Source organism: Caenorhabditis elegans, chromosome X, assembly GCF_000002985.6.
Source record: "Caenorhabditis elegans chromosome X".
In the NCBI taxonomy this organism is placed as follows: domain Eukaryota; kingdom Metazoa; phylum Nematoda; class Chromadorea; order Rhabditida; family Rhabditidae; genus Caenorhabditis; species Caenorhabditis elegans.
Window position 1 is genome coordinate 17,371,820 of NC_003284.9, and position 19,850 is coordinate 17,391,669.

Consider the following 19,850-nt stretch of genomic DNA (forward strand, 5'->3'; position numbering starts at 1 on the left):
TAAAAACAAACGGGAAGAAACTTAGGAGTAAACAGAAAAAATGTGAAATAAAACGGAAAAATAGGTTAGCTTTGGTTATTCCTTCATGAAGAGAAGACATTGATCTTTTATAGTTATTTTAGCCTTCTGAAATATTTTGGATAAATATAGCAGATCCTGGGTTTCCGAATAAAATCTCTATTTTTTAAACTGTCATATAGAAATATCAACTTATAAAAGTTTTGGATACCCTAGTTGGGTCATTGCAAATCTATTTACTAAATTCCAATATTTCTATATTTAACTTCCAACAGCCGACAATTCAAGGTTACATAAGCTAAGTTTCTCTTAAGAAATGCTTTACCGTGAAAATTAACTGTCAGCTGCGCAGATTTTTACTAGTACTGATTGGGTGATATTAAAATTTAAAGAATAAACTTTGGTTGTTTTATCATTATCCAATTCAAATTTTTATTAATATTTCCTTTGTGAAACTGCTCATTGCTCTTTGACTTTGTTAAAAATCGAAATATTTTCATTCTTGATACAAACATTTTGAGAATTCGGGAAAGAGGCAGAAATATTGCAACAAAGTGACAGAAAAAAAAGGACAACAAGATAACCGGTGATGCTTGTGGGGTAGATTGATTGTGTGGTAGGTTGATAAAATCCGTGATGACTGAAAAATGCACAAAGAAGGGGGTGGGAAGGCGCGACATGCTCGAAGACGGAACAAAAGTTGAGGGGTGTTTTCGGACGGATGAGCAACACATGCACAAACCAACTCACGCACCGTTGTCAGGGACAGGCACTCGGTTAGTGAACCTGGAAAGGATGAAAATTTGGATAGATCGGAGGAGAGGTGGTGCATTGAATGGACAAGGTTGTTTGAATGTACATTTGGAACCGTTTGAAGATTTTTTCTCGTTAAAATAGTACGTACAGAGATTGTTTTGAAATTCTGAAGATTAGATGTGAAGGCAAAATACTTGAATTTGATTTAAAGTGTAGTTTAAAGAATTTCAACAGTTTAAAATTAGTTGTTCACATAATTTTAGTACTTAGAAGTGGAGTAGCAAAAGAATTCGATAACAGAATAAAACGTTTTTTTACAAACGCTAAAAATGTTTCTGCTACGCAAGGCTGCGCAGCGGCAACTGGTGTTAGAAAGACTAGCCAGTTGCCAAAATTATAAACTGTTCGAAGTTCTATAATTAAAAATTTATTCTTACGCTCACAGTAGCTTGAAAACCACACTGCTAGGCGTTTTCTTAAGAAAATGGCGAGTTATGTCAATGTTTCAAATTGTTTTGTTACTTACTTACTTACTTACTTAGTAAAATAACACTACACAGAGTATCGCCAAAAACTTCAGTAATCGGTTTTTTCAGAAATTTTGACACTTGGGCTTATGCGATGGTAATTTTCAAACAGGCCAAATTTTGAAAAAAAAAGACTATTTGTTCAAATTTTGAATAGAAATTTCACGCGTTTTTTGAAGTCTATGTTTATTTTTTGGCACAATAAAAGTAGGATTTGAAAAAGTCTACGCTGATTCTACTGCACCTTTAAGACGGTTTTGAAATTTTCTAAAAAAAAATACCTCATTAACAGAAATGTCTTCCAAAATAATGAAATAATGAATAATGAAAATAATGAAGGTCTTTACGTCAAACATTCTCGTATAATTTTTTAAACAAAGGGGAGTTACGGATGAACAAATCAAAAAATTCAAAACGTTCTAAAACTGTAACTTACAAGGCGTGAGCTTTCTCCAAAAGTGGCCTCAGCTCTCCTTTCTCCTCGATTGCCTTAGTCTCATCGTGACCACCCACGAACTTCCCACTGATGAATAATTGGGGAACTGTCGTTCTTCCAGAGTACTTTTTGAGAATTTCCTGAATATTAGAAATATCGTGAAAGTGAAAAAGTGAAGGTTTGTGTCGCTCAGTTTAATGGTGAGCCATTCTACCGAGCACTATCAACAATTCTGTTGTTACACCAACCTGCATTTCCTCAGTCTGATTTGATCGATCAAGCTCAACAATCTTCATGTCATCAATTTCATAGTTGGCAAGAATAGCCTTCAGACGTTTGCTCCATGGGCAATAGGTTTTACTGTATACCATAACCTGTAATCAGTATTTTTACAATGACTACTGAGCACCTACGAAACCAACTTTATGCGTCATAACATCATTAACAATTTTATCCTCCAAATCCTTCAACGTTTTATCTTCCTTCTTCTTGGATAATTCTGCGTGAACAGTAGCAATCTGCAAAAAGAAACACTTTTGGATGTCTAACTACTTGACCGAGATCTAGACCAGTTGGCGTCGTTCTATCTGTCCCTGGTTTATTGTCAACCTAGTTTGAAACAGATTGATTTATGATTAGGTCAGTGATAGGGACACTAGGGGAAATTGTGTTCTCGGTAGAAAAAAGTGTGTTCATCGTAGGCCTATAATTCCTGATGAGCCTGATGTACTAGGAAGCTTAAGTTTGTAGTTTTCTACATAGTTGGTAGTTTATGATGTCATTGTGTATTTTTGTAATTCTATTAATTAAATTCTTCAATAATTGTGAATTTTGAATTGAATTTTGAAATACTGTTGTTGGTACTGTAATGAAATTTGGAACAGGTTTCAAGGTTTTTATAAAGTTAAGAATGACGGGATCCTCCCGGGTATTATTGATGGTGCTGTGAAAGTAGCAATTTATTGTGTCCTTTTCAACCCTCTCATTCAAAGTTTGATTGGCTTACCGTTACGAGTGCTAAGACGACTGTGAGTATCCTGAGCATTTTGTAATATCTTTTTTCTCGGTTTTCTTTCCTGAAAATAATTTAAACTACAACTGGAATTAAAAAGGAACAAAATCAAAGAACCAGAAAAATGCAACAATTCAAAAACTTTGACCGTTGACTTGACAATCGTAGAAATAAGCGAGGCCATCTTGAAAAGATAGAATCAAACCGAAAAAAAGAGAAAAAAGAAAAAAATGATAGTACAACTTAATGAAATATATATCCAACTTCCCCTGATGTCATTTCAGTTCCTCTTTTTATGTAGCCCAACTTCATGGGCGGAGCGAAAACGAACTGAATTCAGATGATCGAAGGGCGATGTTGAAGACAAGGAAGGGAACAGAGAAAAATAGGAAGGGGGATTGATTAGACAGATTACACAAACAAGAATGTTTCTCGGGATTCGGATAATGCCTCCACCCGAATAGAGATTCGAAATAGGAACGCCTCTGGTCACCAAGGACGCGAATTCCATACTACTTTTATGTTGTAGTCATAAGTAGAGTGCCTCTTCGAAACAGAGAAAAAACGATTGTAACAACAATGATTAGTAGAAAAATGGTAGATATGAAAGCCTAATATGATATGAACGGAGGCTTTGGTTCCGCGAGTTGAACGCTTACGTGAAAGTGAACAAAAATCAGTAGAGAAACGACAGAAATCAAAGCAGAGATTGCGTGAAGCAAAGTTCAGAAGTTAGGCGCCACTGGCTGGTCAAATATCACATTTCGATGAAAAATGTTTTAAGAATTTGAGATTTTCTGGTTCTTTCAAAAGATTTTAGAACAATAACATTTTAGCAAACACTTTAGAAAACGTTATATTTTGTACAAAAATATGCATTTCTGAACATATTTGGAGTATCCATGGGAAAATTAGGGTGAACCGGGTATCAGTTATTTGAAATTTTGCTGCATTAAAAATCAATAAAAATTATGTTTTCTCAGAACACCACAACTTTCGGGACGACACTAAAAAAGTGTAGCCGACACTGATTGAGGTCCGCAATAGGCACATTCTTTGCAGTCAGCATGTGAGTTTCTTACAGACAGGGAGAATTCGAAGAAAAATCACATCGGAAGTCGTGTCTAGGCTTAAAAAGCACAACATTATGTGTTTAAATCGGAAGGAGTTCTATTTTTGAAAAACACTGCCAAGAAATACATACTATGGAACATGCAAATAAGAGTAGTGTTTTTTGAAAGTAGAATTTTGTTAAATTGAAAAAAAATACCAAGTTTAGGTGCATAGCGTTTTAAAAACTTGGAGAATCAAAAATTCCAAGTTCACAATAGTTTCAAACTTATCAAAACTATATTCCAAACATAAACTCACAGTCACAAGACCAACAATAAAAAGATGATAACTCAATTTTGCAATTCCAATCGGAATATGTTTGCTATTAAACATCCCAAAAAATGGGCATTGTTCGATTAGATAATATGACATTTTCAGCGATAATACGCACGCCGGGGGGGGAGAGTGGGGAACAATAGTACTCAAACAACGCGAGAGGACACTGGCAGGAAGAAGAAACATAGAAACCAATACATTGTCTATTTTATGGTCATGATAATGTTTCTGAGAAAGAATTACATAGGCAACATATGAAAAGAGAACATTGTGGTTATTAGGAATAACTGTGTTAGTTGGCTAGTTTTATGAGGAAATGGTTTGTTGCAACATTGCCATGCAGAATACATAGTTTTGAAATCTTAATGTTTTCTTGAAAACTGAGGACATGATGTTCATAGTTTTCCAACAATAACTAGATTCTTTGCTGGCTTGTATTCTTTACCATAATTCAAAATTTTAATATTCTTTTGGTCATTTTCTTAAAAAAAACAAACTATTTCAAGGTACGTGACACTTTCAAATTGAAAAGAGAAAAATCTGCCACAAAGTGAAAACTCTTAAAAATGTATACAACTTCGAAACATATATTTTCGAAAATTTTCAATTTCGTTTATCAAATTTAAACAATTAAAATGATCTGATATTGAAAAAAAAACATTAGTCAAATGTTCATACAGGCTCATCGGTTGAACGGCAAAAACAAACTTGACATACGTCACATATGTTTTCAAAATGCCGAAAAGCTTCTTAAAATTTTGAATCTCAAAAGTTGAATACTTAACAAATTTATCAGCTTTTTAATTTATCTAGATCGGTCAAAAATGTACTAAACCGGCAAATGTCAAAATTGCCGGTTTTAAAAAATTGATAGCAGTTCAAAATGTAATTTTTTTATTGCATAGATCTTCAAACGGGCACATTTCAAAATACAAGGTTTAGTTTTCTGGTTTCTGGTTGATGGTTTGATTTTAAAATTATTGATAATTTGTGATTTTACTTTTTTCGTGCCCCTAACTTAAATAAAGTTTTGTGCGAAACCGACAAACTTTTAAGTAACAAACTTAAATAAACTTCAGATAAGATATTTAAACAATTCTGATACCATTTCCAAAAATGGACCTAAAGAACTTATTTTAACAAAACAAATTATAAGGAAAATTCCTCAAATAAGACAATTTGTTTTTATTTCTAATAAATCAAAAAACAATTATGAAAACAGTTAATCTATGGTCATTTTGAACGCGCGACTGATATCATTAGGTTTCAAAATAGCTGTCACTAGTCATAGTCATGAGATGTTCTTTTCTTGGATGCCATCTCAAACATTTTCGCTTTCTCAGCTGACCAAACAATTTCTCTATTATTATATTTTGTCTCATTTTTTTAATAACTTTTATTTCAGAAACTGATTTCTGAACAGTAACTTTTTCTTTCTCGGAGACCTGTAGACGAAAAAAAAGAAGGAGAAGAAATAAAACACATGAGTGCTTGTAAACTTTTCATGACAAATTGAAGACAATGGGTGGTGGACAGGGAAACAAAGATAACGGTGTAGAGAATATGTACTATAGTTGGCGGGAAAAGTAGGAATGAGACGAAAGTTTGTACATACATAGTAGCTTCCCAAGTTTCATTAAAATAGATAGAGGCGAGGAGAGTTCCAATAATGTTTATGAACATACTTATGAAAACTCTGCACTTTATTAAACATTTCAAAGTATGTATCTTTCGGGAATAATGAAGTTTCCTCCAAAATGAAACAGTTCTGAATCATAATTGTCAACAAAAAACAATTGTTATTCATAATCTATTAAAACCATTTAAACAATTTTCATCTTAATGTTTTTGAAAAGCAATTGTTATTTATCTAAGAGTTTTAGGTGTTTAGGCAGCGTCGTTTCCTGAGTTCAATTATTTTTGTATTTTGCTTGCGCAAAAATTCTAAAATCAATTCGAGGCGTATACTCCAATTCAAAAAAGTTTCATGTGTTCGATACACTTAAAAGTTCCACCTCAGATGAAGCCGCATGTGAAGCCTAAACCATTAGGACCTCTTATATACTTAAACATAATGCTTATTTGAATACTTTTTGTTTTAGATATTGTACATACGTTTTTCTGTAGAATATTTGTTTGAATAACATGTTGACAAGCTTTTGTACAAGACTACAAGAAATTGAAAACTAGATGATTATGGAGTCTTTTTGAAGCTGAGAGAAAATTGAACAATAATTTCCATGTTATCACTCCAAATGCCTATAACTTTGGAACTATTGGCAAGATCAGATCTTTCCGATTGTCGGAAATTTTTTTTATATACAGTGCTGGTTTGTTTTTGTTGCAAATAGTAATTCAAACAATTTCAATTTTAAAACTTTAATATAATTTTACTATCAATTATAAATCATAAAAAATGAATACAATGTGGTAGATAATATGTAGGGCTGCTAAAGGGCTGCAAAGGGCTCAGCCCCAGTTTTTCACGCGTTGAACAGCGTAGTGCAATATGTAGTTGTTTGGCAGCCCCCGACGCTTTCGGGATTCCGCCGGCCCGTGCGGAACCCCAAAAGTGTCGGGGGCTGTCTTAAAGGGGCTCAGCCCCACTGAAGGGGCTAGCCCCCTAAGCAGCCCTAATAATATGATAGTGATTATTTCTTGTTGAAACGTTGTTTAATTCCTGGAACTGTTTTTTGAATTACATAAACACTCCAGTTTCAAACCAATATCTTCCGTTTTTGAGGATGGTTTTTTGTTCATTTGGCTCCCGATCAAAACTGATCTTACAGTCTTACATAAACTCATTCTCATATTGTAATAGTCCAATGTTTTTGAAAAATATAAAACGGGGAACCAATTTTCGTCTTCATCCATTTTCATTAGCAGTGCCTCTGAAAACACTTTATTTGTAAGTTCAACAAATGTTAGCTGAAAATTTTAGAAGTACAGATTAAACATAAAATATAAGTGTGAAACTTATTTGATCAAAAACACAATGTCGCAGTCGAGAAAAAAATTTTAAAGATGGAGTAGCAAAATGTTTACCTTCTTATTAGATTCAACATAGTTTTAAAACTGCTATTTTCATAATGAAAACTTACCATTTTCCAGTTTCACTATAAATCTAAAAATCCCTTTCTGCTTATTGCCAGCCCAAACGCATGGTGGTTCAATGATAAATGAAGAATGTAAAGAAGTTTGACTTTTCTTATCAGTTGGTTTCGATTTTACGGGTTCTATTATCAATTTGAAGTCTCCTTCTCGTTTATTTTTTCCATATATTGTAACCTGAGAATAATAACGATAAAAACCAACAACTGAAAGAAACAACTTCACAATTACATACCTCAAAAGTCACAATTTCTGCTTTTCGTATTGCTCGGCAAAAATGAATGTCGTGGGTCAGTTCTGAAGCGAATATTCGTTCTAAACCGGTTTTGCTGTAATTCAGTTGCACAACCTGTTGGTCATTGCCGTGGTAGAGCAAATGGAGATCTGAAGAGGAAAAAAGGTTTAAAAGCAATCTCTGATGCTAGAATATAGCTTCTCATGACAAAACATTGTTCCGCACTGACCAAATAGGTAAACAGTTAGATGCACAGATCCAAAATGGTCAAAACATTGCACTAAGTATTATTATTTTTTAATTAAATCAATTTTTAACTGACTTTTTTCGGTATATTTTTATTTATACGGAACACTACTAAACTTCAATATCAACATTCACATTGACATTTACAGACGTGAGATTAAAAACTTAAACATTTAGAACAGAAGTAAAGAAGAAAACTAACCATGCCTGTTCTGCATTATCGACTGACGGTGAGACAAAATAGTGTTAGTGATGATAATTGGACTGAGTGATTCTCCGTTTCAATTTCAAGAATCATAGTTTTTTTTCTCATTTTCACTTTGGTCAAAAAAGGGCAATTGAAAACAATGTCCGCGGTGTAATTATAATCAATCCGTTTAATATAACGTTTGAGAACAGAAGTGGTTAATAAGTGAGGGAGAACATGTGAATTTTGGAAGTAGAATATTAGTGAAATAATGCATATTTCTTATGTTAAAACAATAGTTTATACCTGACAAAAAAGATGCAAAGAAAATTACGAACACATTTCGAAGAACTGTTTGGTCAAAAACACTTCATTAAAATACTTTGTTTCCCTGAAAATACTTTTCGACTCCGCTTTGCCGCAAGCGACACACAAATATTTTTTGGCCAATTGGAACGGAGTCGGATACATGGCGCAAAAATCTTTGTAAATGATCTATCAACCAATATTTTAACGTGTATTTATAATTTACAAAACTCCAAAGTATTGAAATTGGGTATTGGGAATTCAAATTCAATTCAGCGGCTTTTTGGTTCACTTTTTTAAATTTCAAGCAAATCCCAGTTCTGACCTTCAAAAAAATATGTATCCTACTACAGAAATCTGCACCTGAAAATTTTTGAAAATTACTTATCTGTGGTATAGTTTTCAACTAGTGCCGCTGCTGCACCTCGTCTGCTTCAGTGAGCATGTATAATTTTTGGTCTAATCAGTAGAGTATATTTTTACATTTGTTGAAATGGAAATTTGCAAATGAAGCGTGAAAACATATCTCACTGGAAAACCTGAAAAGACCGGCCGGGAGAAATTTTTTCAAATAAAAAAGCTTTAGTTTGTTTTTCGACATTCTGGACGATTTATTTTACTATATTCAAGGAATTATGACTAGAGATTGATTTCTATATATCTTGGGTGCAGAGCTATGAATCTCCATAGAAAAGTCTGGATCCCGGAGAGCTACTGCTTTGATACAATTGCAGAAGAACAAGTCCACGCAAATGTTATTACAGTCTCTTGGCACATGATAAAAAGTGAAGAACTCGGTGTCTCCTGGTAGTCGAAGGTTGAGAGCTCCTGCAATGCAACGTTTTCAAGACTTTCAATCAAAAAATAAGTTCGTACCTTTGGTGAACATCATCCCAAATCTCATAACCTTTCTGCAATCATCATCTTTCATGTAGCTGATCCAAGCGGTTGTTGGGTCGATTATGTAGGGGTTTTCGTCAACTATCACCTTTGCTCTGTAGTCTTGTAGTTCCGGAGGAGTGATTGAAAGAAGGCACTGACCGTCAAACATTGGCGTGTCGTGGAAGACAACCTGATTTAAAATTTTTGAGTTCTAGAGATTGATTTTCTGCGGAAGTTGTGAAAAATGATCAACCAGATTGCATCATAGATTTTTTTGTATTTACAAATTGCCTAATGGGTGAACCGTGCGCCATGCTTTTCATAGTGGAAAGCTCCAATTGATTGAAGGTAGCGAAATCTAGAACTCTCTGTAGTCAGAGTGGATAGTTTGTACTGCGGTTTGCGCCTAGCAAATGAACTTGATGTAGACATTTTTCAGTGCAAATCAACATTTCTTTCAAGAAACTAATTTTGAATTCCTAGCAGTTTATTGATGTAGCATAGTTATTCAAGTAGCAACGCTCCCTGAGTCGCATTTTGTACATTAAACGTACTCTGGAAGCGAACTGAAAAAGAGATGTCATGCGCCCCTTCAAGATTCGATTTTCAGCGATAACTGGCTATACAGTGCGCAAGGGATAATGATATTTAAATACTTGCATGATATTAATCGCCTCATCTGGTCCAGTTCCAAATTACTACTTTCAAGGTTGAATGAACATTTACAAATGTTTCGATTGGTTTCAACTTTACCTTCAGCTCAAGATTGTCACCTTCCACCATTGGTCTTGTGAATCTAATGTGACAAAACATAGAATCCGGGTTTCTTCTAACAAAGTCAGTTCCCTCAAAGTTCAGGACACTGACTGACTTTGGCGCTAGGCATTCGAACATGATTCGGTTCTCTGGAAATTTATTCAGATTTTGGATTAGCGAAAAGTTCCGGGTTTGACGTTCAATTTTTGATAGTTTTTTTAAGAACTACAAAATCATGTTTTAAAGCATTTCAAAACACATCCAAACAATCCAAATAGTGAAAAAATCATGAAAAAAACGGCATACCTTCTTCTTTTGTTTTCATCTTAACAGCACTTGAAAATTCAAAAAATCACAAGGAACAGTGCGAATATGGCGATAAAAATCAATTTATCGGCAAGGGGAAGAGAACGAAAAAATTTATGCCATTTTTCTGTTGCTTTTATATTTTTATTGTCGATTGTAAAAACTATTATCACGCGAAAATGTCCTAAAATCTACATAGCTGATCCAACGTGTTGCCCTGACGACGAGATGAATTTGCGGATATTTTTTGGGCATTTTTGCGTGTCACAAAATTATGCTATTAAAATTGCATGGTAAATGTTAAAATATTTTTCATTTCTGATACTTGTACCAAAAATTATTAGCTATACGATTTCAAGGAAATACTGGAGAAAAAGTTAAAGTGCGGCAAAACTGTTTTAGAAAATATGAAAATTTTTTAAAATTTTGCAAAATATCAAACATTATGTATAAAATTTTATGGAAAATAAAGTTAAACTAATTTTTAAAAAATATGTATTAAATATTTAAAATTCACTAAATTTATCAAATTCGATATTTCTCCCCAAATCTAAATCTTGTTTCAAATCAGCTTAATATATAGGATGAACCAAGATCCGCTACGTGTTTTGAACTTAAAAGTTAGATGCACTTTCCGGTTTATCAACCACCCGTTGTGAACTTTGATTTAATTATCAAATTGTCGCTGAATGCTTGACTAACCAACTAGTTGTCATTGCTTTTTGGTAGCCATCAATTGAGCCCATCAATTGTGTTAATGCTGGAGGTTTGAAGAAAATTTTATGTTTGAAGTCAATAGATCATTGAATGTAAAAAATCAACTAACAATTTTTAATCTCAATTGTATTAACCAAAAAAATATGCTGGAAACAATTTTTAACTTGGAAAATTATCCCAAATTTAGCTGCAGAACTCTTACGATTTTTCAAATTTATTAGGGTTTTGTTTGCTTTTGCTGTAATACCCAAGGGAGCCGGCTCAGTAAAATGAATATTTGAAAATCACAATTTTTTTAAAAGATTTTCCGCAGCTCCGAAAAAAAACAAGCTAGGATGACGAGTGACTCCAACAGTGTTCAGATCACCAGTAATAAAAATTTCTTCGTAGATTTCCCTTAATTTTAGCTGCACTAATGCAAAAAATATTCAATGTTTTATCTTACAACCATGTGGCAAACATCATAAGGGATGAATAAAAACAATAACTTTACAACACAAAAGGAACGGATGTATAAGAGGCAACTACAAAGGTTGAATACACATAAAGACAGTTGGGAGCAGTAGGACCAAGGCGATAGTTTGTGTGTGGGAGGACCGGTGCATGTTCTCGAATCAGTAGGTTTTGTGAAAATGGGGGTAAAATTCATGGGATTGGGGGAAAAGGGCAAAGGGCTATGATTCAATTCAACGTGGATATATTATGCAGCTAACTGGGTGAAACCACTTTTGGTAATAGTGAATGACAATATAAAAAAATAAAAATGAAAATAAAGAAAACTTCAAAATTCTACCTCATCACAATTTGACATACAAATTTCAAGGGGATGATTAATGAAAGAATGATAATGAGAACAGAGAAAATAGGATAAAACATGACTGGGGCAAGGGTTTATACACAAATATTCAAGACTTGTACGTCTTGATAACGTCCTGCACAGGAGCACGGCAGATCGGGCAAGTTCCCTTTGTGGTCAGAAGGCGACGACCACACTCAAAGCACATGCACATGTGACCGCATGTGTAGAGCACAGAGTTCACTGGTGCGTCCATGCAAATCTGAAAATATTTAATTTCTTGAAATGTAGTGGGATTTAGGCGTTGGCGAAAGATCTACAAAACTGGCTGTTGGCATGATAACTAAACAGTCAGCAGTTGTTGGAAATTATTATTATAGAAAAATGTTTTATTTTTCATAAAAGATGTAATTTTTACGCTGAAATGACTACACCGATTTAAATGTTCAAATTAATTGTTATACTAAATTGGACAGTCTTAAGTTTAATAATACTTTAACAGTTATCATTTGCAATTTTAAGTTCAATTTTCAAAAAAATTTTGCGACCCTTTGGCGAACCTTTGATCTTGTTCTACATATGAACTTCGATAAATTTCAATAAACTCACAGTGCATTCGTCTCCTTCGTTAACCTCTTGTGCCCCATTTCCTTCATTTCTCTGGAACGATGCTGGAAGTGGCGGTGGGTTGAAGGAAGGCGGCGACATCATCGCAGTCGTTGTCGCTGGAGAAGATCTGTTTGGTAGGCGAGATGTAGATGAGGAAGAACCAAGAACTGCCTTGAATTTTAAAAGAGTAATAACTTTGGCGTAATTCGGTTTTCAAACCAACCCTTGGTGCAACTGGAGGAGGAGTTGAGGGGATGATCTCCCCGAGAAGATCGTCGATGGTTGGGCGCGTTGTGGAGAGAGCTGGTGTACTTGAGGAGCCTTCCAGGGAATCACGAACTGTAAAAGTGTTGTTTTGAAAAGCTCATTCTTTTTCCTGCACATGTGTAAATCTTACCATTGACTCTCAACGGACTCTGCGGCACCGGTGGCGGAGCACGTGCTGGAACTGCTGGCGCCAGGTACGACGAGGACGATGGTGCGCCGTCAGGAATTCTGGCAGGCCGTCTCGGAATCGAAAGTGGTTGCTCGTTTCGTGTGGATGGTCCCTCTTTCACAGTTTCTCTGGCAGCCGGAGAATGAGATCGTGGAACTTGAATATACCCGAGCATTTTGATAGAAAGCGTTGATCCGTAGACATCAAAATACATGTAAAGCTCAAGAGAGTTGTCAACGTAGAGGCAAGTGCGAGCTCCGTTCGAGTCGATTTCAAATTTGACTTCGCCTGAAAATAAATACTATCATAAAGCAGCTTGTCATTTTTTCCTCGGTTTTTTAGCCAAAAAAAATTTAAAAGTTATACTCCGTTGCCCATTTTTTTAACATTTGTTTTAGAGATCTCCCAACTTAATTAAAAATATTACCAGAATCTGTTATCCAAAACGAGAGAATACTATTGGCCTTTGGCTGCAATGCAATATCCTTGATACCGACCCAATATTCGGGCATCTCCACCAAATCCGATGAGTCATCTGGAAGTCCAGCAACTCGAATCGACGCCGGATCACAGCATGTCACGCCAAAAGCGAGCCCTCCCTCATAGAGACGTTGCACCTGACTGATCTGCAATTTTTGACTACGTTTTTATGAGGGGTCAGTGTGGAGATAGTTGGACAAAAGGAGGGCTAAAAAAACGAGTCAGCTGTTTTAAACTCACCATGATCATCACCTTCTCGTTGTTTTTGATGGGACGCTCCGTGAAAACGTAGCCCTGCGAGTATTCGGCTTGATCACGTGTGGCAATGTTTCGTGATGGGTTCAATGTGATATGACATCCTTTGACGTAATGGAATCGCAATGGACGTTTTCCTGAATACATGTTTTGTGGTAAGGGAGCTTCCAAAAGTTTAATTTTTGAGCCCAATTTTTCTACCAAGCTATAACTTTACTTACGCATACCTTCCCAAAAAATTTCAGGTTGCAGATAAAAATGAAGATGTAATGTTCTAGAAGTTGAAATAATTTATGAGGTTTAAAAACAATTTTCAGGTGCTAGTTTTAGAACTAGAGCTAGAAAAAATATAAATGTTGATTAAAACTGAATTACTAAAAATAATTTTTACAACTGTTCGGTTACATCTACTAAAGATCAATTTCGAACTTACCCATAAACCGATATTTCACCTTGCTTTTAGAACAAAACACTGCAGTTCGAGTAAAACTAGAGCGCAACATTTGCGTCGTTTCTCATCTGATTCACCGAACATTTGAACTGCGAATTAGAAATACATACGCGGAATCATGACTCACATACACACATACATTGATTCTCACAAGCGCCCACTTTTAAATGCAGATCAGTTTGTGATGTTGACCTACCTGAGTCATCTGTCCGAGAGGCCATCGAAGATTCAGATGCGGAAGACGGTGTCAGAGCTATGGCGGTGATAGCAGGCGACGTGCGAGCTGGTGCGGGTCTTGGTGGTACTGCAATGATTGGAGGTGGCGGGGCGTTGCGGCGCGGTCGGAATTCTGATGCATCTGAAAACAAGGTAGTTGGAATATAAATAGGACATAAACTTTTTTGTAGAACTTTTATTTTCAAAATTTATAAGTTTCATAGTAACGACATAAAGAAAACATAAAAGTCGCTAACTTTCGGTTTTGATGAATTAAAAATACAAAAACTATCACAAATTGAATCATATGAAAATCAGTATCTTACATAATTGCCGCAGTTTCTGCTCAATGGTGCTCATGTTTTAGTGACTGATAACTCTCGTACTTGCAAGTGTTTACCAATGGTAACAATAGAAAGATGCCAATAAGAAATGTTTGTACAACTTTCTCTTACAACCTGATAACTTTTTGACTATCAAGTAAAAACAGTACAATATGCAGTGTCACATATAAAGTACAGAAGAAGTCAGTTCGAAAATCTAAAAACAATGCAAAAATAGTGCTGGGTGTGTTTGTGTTCAAAGGGAGGAGATTGAGAGAGAAGGATGAATAAGATAGATTTTGGAGGCAGATTGTTTGATTTCATAATGAATCATGCGTATAGCATACAAACACGGCGCCTGACATTGCGCAAGAACCGGTTCAGCTAGCCAGCGGGCTCCAATGGTCAAAAGCTGCCTAGGAAAGGGAAGCGGGGATGATGTCATTTCCCTATTAGGTTTCCCATATGTGTCTCGGACTGTCTAATCGCCGATAAAATAAGCTTGACAGTTTTTGTTTGTTTAGTGTTCACTTTCAAATTTGAATTGTTGTTTAAGAAAAAAAAGTTCACGAAAATCTGCTAATTCTGGAACACGCCACTCACCGATAATTTCCACACCAACTGAGTTTCCATATATATCGAGAATGAGCCACATCGGTCGGTGAACGTTGATACCAGTCAAGAACATACCCTGAACGTTTGGAATTGCTCAGGTATAACATTTTTCCTATGAGTCTTACACCTCCGATGCTCCAATTCGATCGCTCATATCTAGCTTGTACCAAGACAAGAGCGAACCAAATAGAGCAAGCAAGGTGCAATACTTATACTAAAAACAAGCCGTTTAAGGTATTCTAAAAAACGTAATGTACAGCGCTGGCCAAAAAGATATCCACTTTCTGTTTTTTGATGATTTCGATATTTTTTCCATTAAGCATAACTCCAAAACTAGGAAAGCTATCAAAAAAGTTTCAACTGGTAAAATGTAGCTCGTGATCAGGCCTATGTATTTTTACATGATTAAATTATTCACCCAAAACATGGCAAGTGATAAAGCGGCCGACATCTCGTGAGTCCGCTTTTGATGATGATTACTAAAACGACTGTAACTCGAGAAACATATTTTTAATGGAAGGTTTTTAGAAAGTAACACGATGTTTATATAATTTTTTATTGTTTGAACATACTAACTTCGTCCTGAAACCTCCATTGAAAAAGACAAGAGAGTTTAAAGAAGAGAAGTGTAGAGTAATCTCGAGCTCATGTCTCAAAAATAGTAGATTTTTTTTCTGAATTCTGTTTATTGGTTAATATGTAGTTCAAATATAATAACAACATCAGTTCTTCACAAAAATTGTCGGAAAAAGATTTTCAATCCAAGAAACCTGATTTTTGAACAAAGCCTCTAAACAGTGTCTAATGAGACACTAGTTTCAGCGCACACATTTTTTTAAATGGAGGTTTTAGGACAAAGTTGATATGTTCAAACAATGAAAAATTAAATAAACATTTTGTTACTTTCTCAAACCTTTCATTAAAAATATGTTTCTTGAGTTACAGTCGTTTTAGTAATCATCGTCAAAAACGGACTCACGAGATGCCCGCCGCTTTATTACTTGCCATGTGATGGATGAATAATTGCAACATGTAAAAATACATAGGCCTGATCACGAGCTACATTTTACAAGTTGAAAATTTTTTGGTACCTTTCCTAGTTTTGAAGTTATGCCCATTGGAAAAAATATCGAAATCGTCAAAAAACTGGATATCTTTTTGGCCAGCACTGTAAGTCCTCAAAATACCATTTAAAGCATGGATAAAACTTGGCTGGCAAAATGTACGTTATTTCAAATTCTTGTGTTGTGCACTACTAAATGACTCCGTTCAAATAAACCATGATATAAGCATCTACATTGAAGAAGTGGGGCTGAAATCTGTTGAAATCAGCAAGTGGAGACTTAGGTAACTTTGTATCAAGCTCCATCGACATATTTGGAAGTTTTCAATTGTAATGCAAAGTTGCTCGATTCTACAACCTTTCTCAAAACTCAAAAACTACTCTACCATCCCCTCACCTTTTGAGATCCATTGATACCATAAAAGAGCTCTCCATGTGCATTGACATAAAAGTGCAGAATGTTTCCCTCGTTTGAGTATCTTTCAGGCAGTGCTTTCGCCCAGTACCCATCTTTTGTGGTGAGATCAGGACAGGCAAATCTAAATTTTGAAAGTGATGGCTTGAAAGGTATGGCTGGAAGACTCACGTCGGCACCGGAATATCTCTGTACATTTCCGGATCGTCGTTGGTAACACCAAATCTGAGAACTCCCGACCAATTGGTTCCAACTTCACAGAGACGGAGGCACACGTTCTCGTCAATCTCGATAGGTCTGAAATTTGAGAAAGTTTGTTTAAGAACGCCATTTTGAAATAACCGCTATAAAACCTAAAAGTTTTGAAGCTTCTCAAAATTAACTTGGTCACATCTTAAATTGTTTTTCAATGATACTAAATTGACAACACTTTTTGATCAATCAAAAATCAAGGTGATTCCTAAGCGTAAGCTTATAAGCCTAAATCTCCAGGTTTGGGCCCCTAGACCCGGCACTTCTAGGCATTTGTTTTTGGCTCAGTCCTTAGGCTCTAATATACAATACAAAAATTAGAAACTTACCGATTTGAAAACGCCAATCCTTTGCAAAAACTTTCGCGTCGTTTAGCCAGTCTTCCATCTTAAAAAAAATCAAAATTTTGAAGCTTCCTTCCAACTTTGTACAACTCACTTTTCAAAATAACTACATTTGATCCATGAATACAATGAAACTGTAATGGTCCTCTAGTGCCCGGAGTAACTTGATTGATAATATCTCGAGTTTCATCGTCTATTTGCATTCCAAAGTTGTTCACCATATCTGAAAACAAGTTAAAATTAGCGTGGAAAAGCTTTGGAAAAATGTCGAAAAAGATATCTCTTTCTTGTTGCATCATCATTTTTATCATTTTCATTTTCTGGAGCTCTTTCGATTTTCGAACGTTTTGCTCCCTGCTCCCCCGGCTTATTACACTAAGAAGGTTTCTGAAGCAATCGGAAGTGACGATTTTCTTCAAATTTTTTTTGACAGTTGTCATCGTGTTGTGCAATTGTAAAACTTTTTTTGTTTTCTTTTTTGCTTTTCTTGCTCTTTTTGCTGGATGTTAAATCTTTTCATATAAATTTCACGTCATCTAACCTTAACAAAAACAGAAAACAAGTGATTCTAAAAGTACTCCGTGTGAGCAGGAAGATCACCTTCTGAAGACAGCTGATCGCAGGTTGGGATGGAAAAACAACACGGAGCAGAAGAACTCTGAGCACTTTGGGAAGTCGATCAGGCATACATCACAAGATAAAGAACGTCCCGCATGACAGGAATATTTGTTCTGATGGTCCAATTGTTTTTACACGACAATATTGACCTTGGTCCAAGTTCATTCAGATGGGGAAACAAGAACTTTCCAACGTGAAAGTAAATAGTGATGAGAAAAAGTGTCAACAATGCCAGAAAACGTGAAACTTATTAAGTTCAACTTTGACAACAAAAGTCCTTGTAAACCAAAGTCTAAAATAAAATGAATTTTTCAGCAGTCACGTGTGGATTTTATCAGTTGGGGGAGATGAATCAACTGTGGAAACTTTCAACTTCAAATTTGTTAATGTAGTAACTTTGATATTGAAAACAGAAAAGGCACAACTGACTATATAGCTAAACTTGAAGTGCCTTTATTTTTGTTTTATTTAATATTTCAATGTAGAGATGAATAAAAAAAATATTTGTTATTTGTTTTTTTTCTAAATTTTTGTAGCTGACCATTTTTTGATATTTCTAGAAGAACCCTCGCACACTTCCAGAAATTTGCAGTAATTTAAAAAAGATCAGTAATTGTTCAAAAATTGCTCCCGTGCAAAATGTCATTGTTTATTGAAAAATATGCTCACAAAATGAATTTCCGTACGCTTCTCTAACCCTAACATCTGCCAAAAACCATTCCTAAAAGTATACCTCTAACTTGTCGATGATATCTAGTCAACCGGTTGCATAGCTCATCCACTGTATCACAGTTCGAGTAGGACCCCACAAACGGTGAAAGTCTTGAAGAACTGGGTCTTGTGTAGCTGGAAGGTGGTGAAGAACGTAATGGACTACTACGATCAGGAATATCTCTTGCTTCCGAAAAGCTGTTTCGTTGAAATTCGGCTAGTTGCACCATTGAACGGCAGTAACGGAGAGGGGAATGAAATAATAGCGGCAGGAGGGAGGAGGCCGATTTTTGCAAAACGACTACTGGGTACCAGATGTGCCGTGCTCAGTGTTTTTTGAAGTTCGGGACGGGGGGGGGGGGGAATAGAATTCAATGTCTCGTGAATGGTCACCTCAAAAAAAGTCACAGGACTTTGGTGCTGACTAGCGATATCTTAGGGCGGGCAGGGCTCGAAAATAAAGAAGAGCTTTGCTCTACGCCCTCCCGTCAGTCATTGACTCTTTATCCGACCTGAGCAGAAAGCCGGCTGCTGTTCGGCTCCGGATCAAGCACGCACAGGCGCAAAGCATCAACTTTCAGGAACGGAGATGGTGAATCCGTAAATAGGAAGATATCGTGAGCCCATGATAACAATGTGTTGGAGACAACTAGCACTAGGGTATAGGGATAAAGAGCACAAAGAAGGGGGAGGATACTGAAGCGAGTACTTTGTTGACTATTTCCTCAATTGTTTTGTTTTGACCACCAGACAGGCAAACAGGTGATCATTTTCTTTTAAAAATTAAGTGTTTTGTTTACGAAATCGCAAATGGAAAAAGGTTATGATAACCATATGAATTCTTATGGAAGGGGTTAGCTTTCTACGAAATTATTTGATCTACAGCAAAAACTTATTCTTAAAAGATTTTTAATATCAGCTCAGAATTTTTAATTAGAAAATCTTTTTTGATTAGAAAAGCTATTGGACTTCATTTAAATGCATCACAACTAGAACAATTTCAGTTAATGTGAGTACATTGTGAAATTTAGTTGTTCAATAAGCTTCACTGGTGCGATTTTTAAGAACTTTACCCAAACAGTAACTTTTAATTCTTTTTGAACTAGGACTTTATTTTCAAATTTCTTCTTCAGAAGTCACGTGCATCTTTTCAAGTTAAGTTTTCTTTTTCTATCTTTTGAAGAGGAAAACCAATTTTCACATATTTTTGAGCAAAATTTTAATAATAAAGTAAACAACTTACCTTTGTACGTTCGTGAGTTTTCGTTTCCCATATTTGATTTTTGCAAGCCAAGACGAGGTGTTAGAGTTGTCCTCGGTCCTTAACTCTGAAAATTTTATAATTAAAACATAAAATAAGACAAAGATTAGTAAGCTGAGAG

At 35.5% G+C, this 19,850-nt stretch overlaps 4 protein-coding genes and 3 non-coding genes across 11 annotated transcripts; 3 read left to right on the plus strand and 4 right to left on the minus strand.

The window, feature by feature from the left end:
* Positions 1-498: 498 nt before the first annotated feature.
* Positions 499-2,815, minus strand: F10D7.3 (putative monothiol glutaredoxin F10D7.3). Its single transcript, NM_078414.7, has 5 exons — positions 2,744-2,815; positions 2,160-2,255; positions 1,986-2,111; positions 1,738-1,877; positions 499-804 (listed from the first exon to the last, which is right to left on the minus strand). Exons 1-5 carry the CDS (start codon positions 2,780-2,782, stop codon positions 765-767), a joined length of 441 nt encoding a protein of 146 aa, NP_510815.2. The 5' UTR covers positions 2,783-2,815; the 3' UTR covers positions 499-764.
* A 3,686-nt stretch (positions 2,816-6,501) lies between these two features.
* Positions 6,502-7,956, minus strand: F10D7.10 (CB1 cannabinoid receptor-interacting protein 1). The gene is made up of 4 exons (NM_001351894.3): positions 7,933-7,956; positions 7,485-7,633; positions 7,240-7,426; positions 6,502-7,029 (listed from the first exon to the last, which is right to left on the minus strand). The coding sequence occupies exons 1-4, from the start codon at positions 7,946-7,948 to the stop codon at positions 6,812-6,814; spliced, it is 570 nt and encodes a 189-aa protein (NP_001338852.1). The 5' UTR covers positions 7,949-7,956; the 3' UTR covers positions 6,502-6,811.
* Positions 7,957-8,815: 859 nt separating this feature from the next.
* On the minus strand, positions 8,816-10,256 carry F10D7.4 (the record flags this gene model as incomplete). Of its 2 annotated transcripts, none has more annotated exons than NM_001351896.2 (4): positions 8,816-9,051; positions 9,100-9,295; positions 9,859-10,010; positions 10,168-10,256. In NM_001351896.2, the coding sequence occupies 3 exons, from the start codon at positions 9,997-9,999 to the stop codon at positions 8,849-8,851; spliced, it is 540 nt and encodes a 179-aa protein (NP_001338853.1). The 2 variants fall into 2 exon arrangements, with proteins under 2 accessions (NP_001338853.1, NP_001338854.1); NM_001351895.3 differs by having other exon boundaries at positions 8,849-9,051; positions 10,168-10,186.
* A 1,049-nt stretch (positions 10,257-11,305) lies between these two features.
* F10D7.5 lies at positions 11,306-19,796 on the minus strand (the record flags this gene model as incomplete). 4 transcript variants are annotated; one of them, NM_078417.6, is made up of 13 exons in its annotated part: positions 11,306-11,942; positions 12,290-12,460; positions 12,513-12,628; positions 12,687-13,013; positions 13,153-13,351; positions 13,446-13,597; positions 14,108-14,269; positions 15,054-15,141; positions 16,526-16,667; positions 16,715-16,840; positions 17,125-17,182; positions 17,234-17,362; positions 19,712-19,796. In NM_078417.6, 13 exons carry the CDS (start codon positions 19,740-19,742, stop codon positions 11,790-11,792), a joined length of 1,854 nt encoding a protein of 617 aa, NP_510818.3. The 4 variants fall into 4 exon arrangements, with proteins under 4 accessions (NP_510818.3, NP_510819.3, NP_510817.3 ...); NM_078418.4 differs by lacking the exons at positions 15,054-15,141; positions 16,526-16,667; positions 16,715-16,840; ... (1 more) ...; positions 17,234-17,362; positions 19,712-19,796 and adding an exon at positions 14,454-14,716; NM_078416.5 differs by lacking the exons at positions 11,306-11,942; positions 12,290-12,460; positions 12,513-12,628; ... (2 more) ...; positions 13,446-13,597; positions 15,054-15,141 and having other exon boundaries at positions 14,159-14,269; positions 19,712-19,742.
* F10D7.9 lies at positions 18,711-18,840 on the plus strand. The gene has a single exon (NR_072952.1). It is a non-coding gene; the product is annotated as an Unclassified non-coding RNA F10D7.9 (non-coding RNA).
* F10D7.6 lies at positions 18,951-19,053 on the plus strand. The gene has a single exon (NR_072953.1). It is a non-coding gene; the product is annotated as an Unclassified non-coding RNA F10D7.6 (non-coding RNA).
* Positions 19,075-19,215, plus strand: F10D7.8. Its single transcript, NR_072954.1, has one exon. It is a non-coding gene; the product is annotated as an Unclassified non-coding RNA F10D7.8 (non-coding RNA).
* Positions 19,797-19,850: the final 54 nt, after the last annotated feature.

Bases quoted from the DNA above. Each gene is read 5' to 3' on its own strand.
- F10D7.10 (NM_001351894.3), bottom strand. The intron at 7,427-7,484 runs GTATGTAATTGT...TATTATTCTCAG, and splicing joins CAGAAATTGTGACTTTTGAG to GTTACAATATATGGAAAAAA. The intron at 7,030-7,239 runs GTAAGTTTTCAT...AAGTGTTTTCAG, and splicing joins TATAGTGAAACTGGAAAATG to AGGCACTGCTAATGAAAATG.
- F10D7.3 (NM_078414.7), bottom strand. From the start codon at position 2,782: ATGCTCAGGATACTCACAGTCGTCTTAGCACTCGTAACG. The intron at 2,112-2,159 runs GTTGGTTTCGTA...TACTGATTACAG, and splicing joins ATGATGTTATGACGCATAAA to GTTATGGTATACAGTAAAAC. The intron at 1,878-1,985 runs GTTGGTGTAACA...TCTAATATTCAG, and splicing joins ATCAGACTGAGGAAATGCAG to GAAATTCTCAAAAAGTACTC.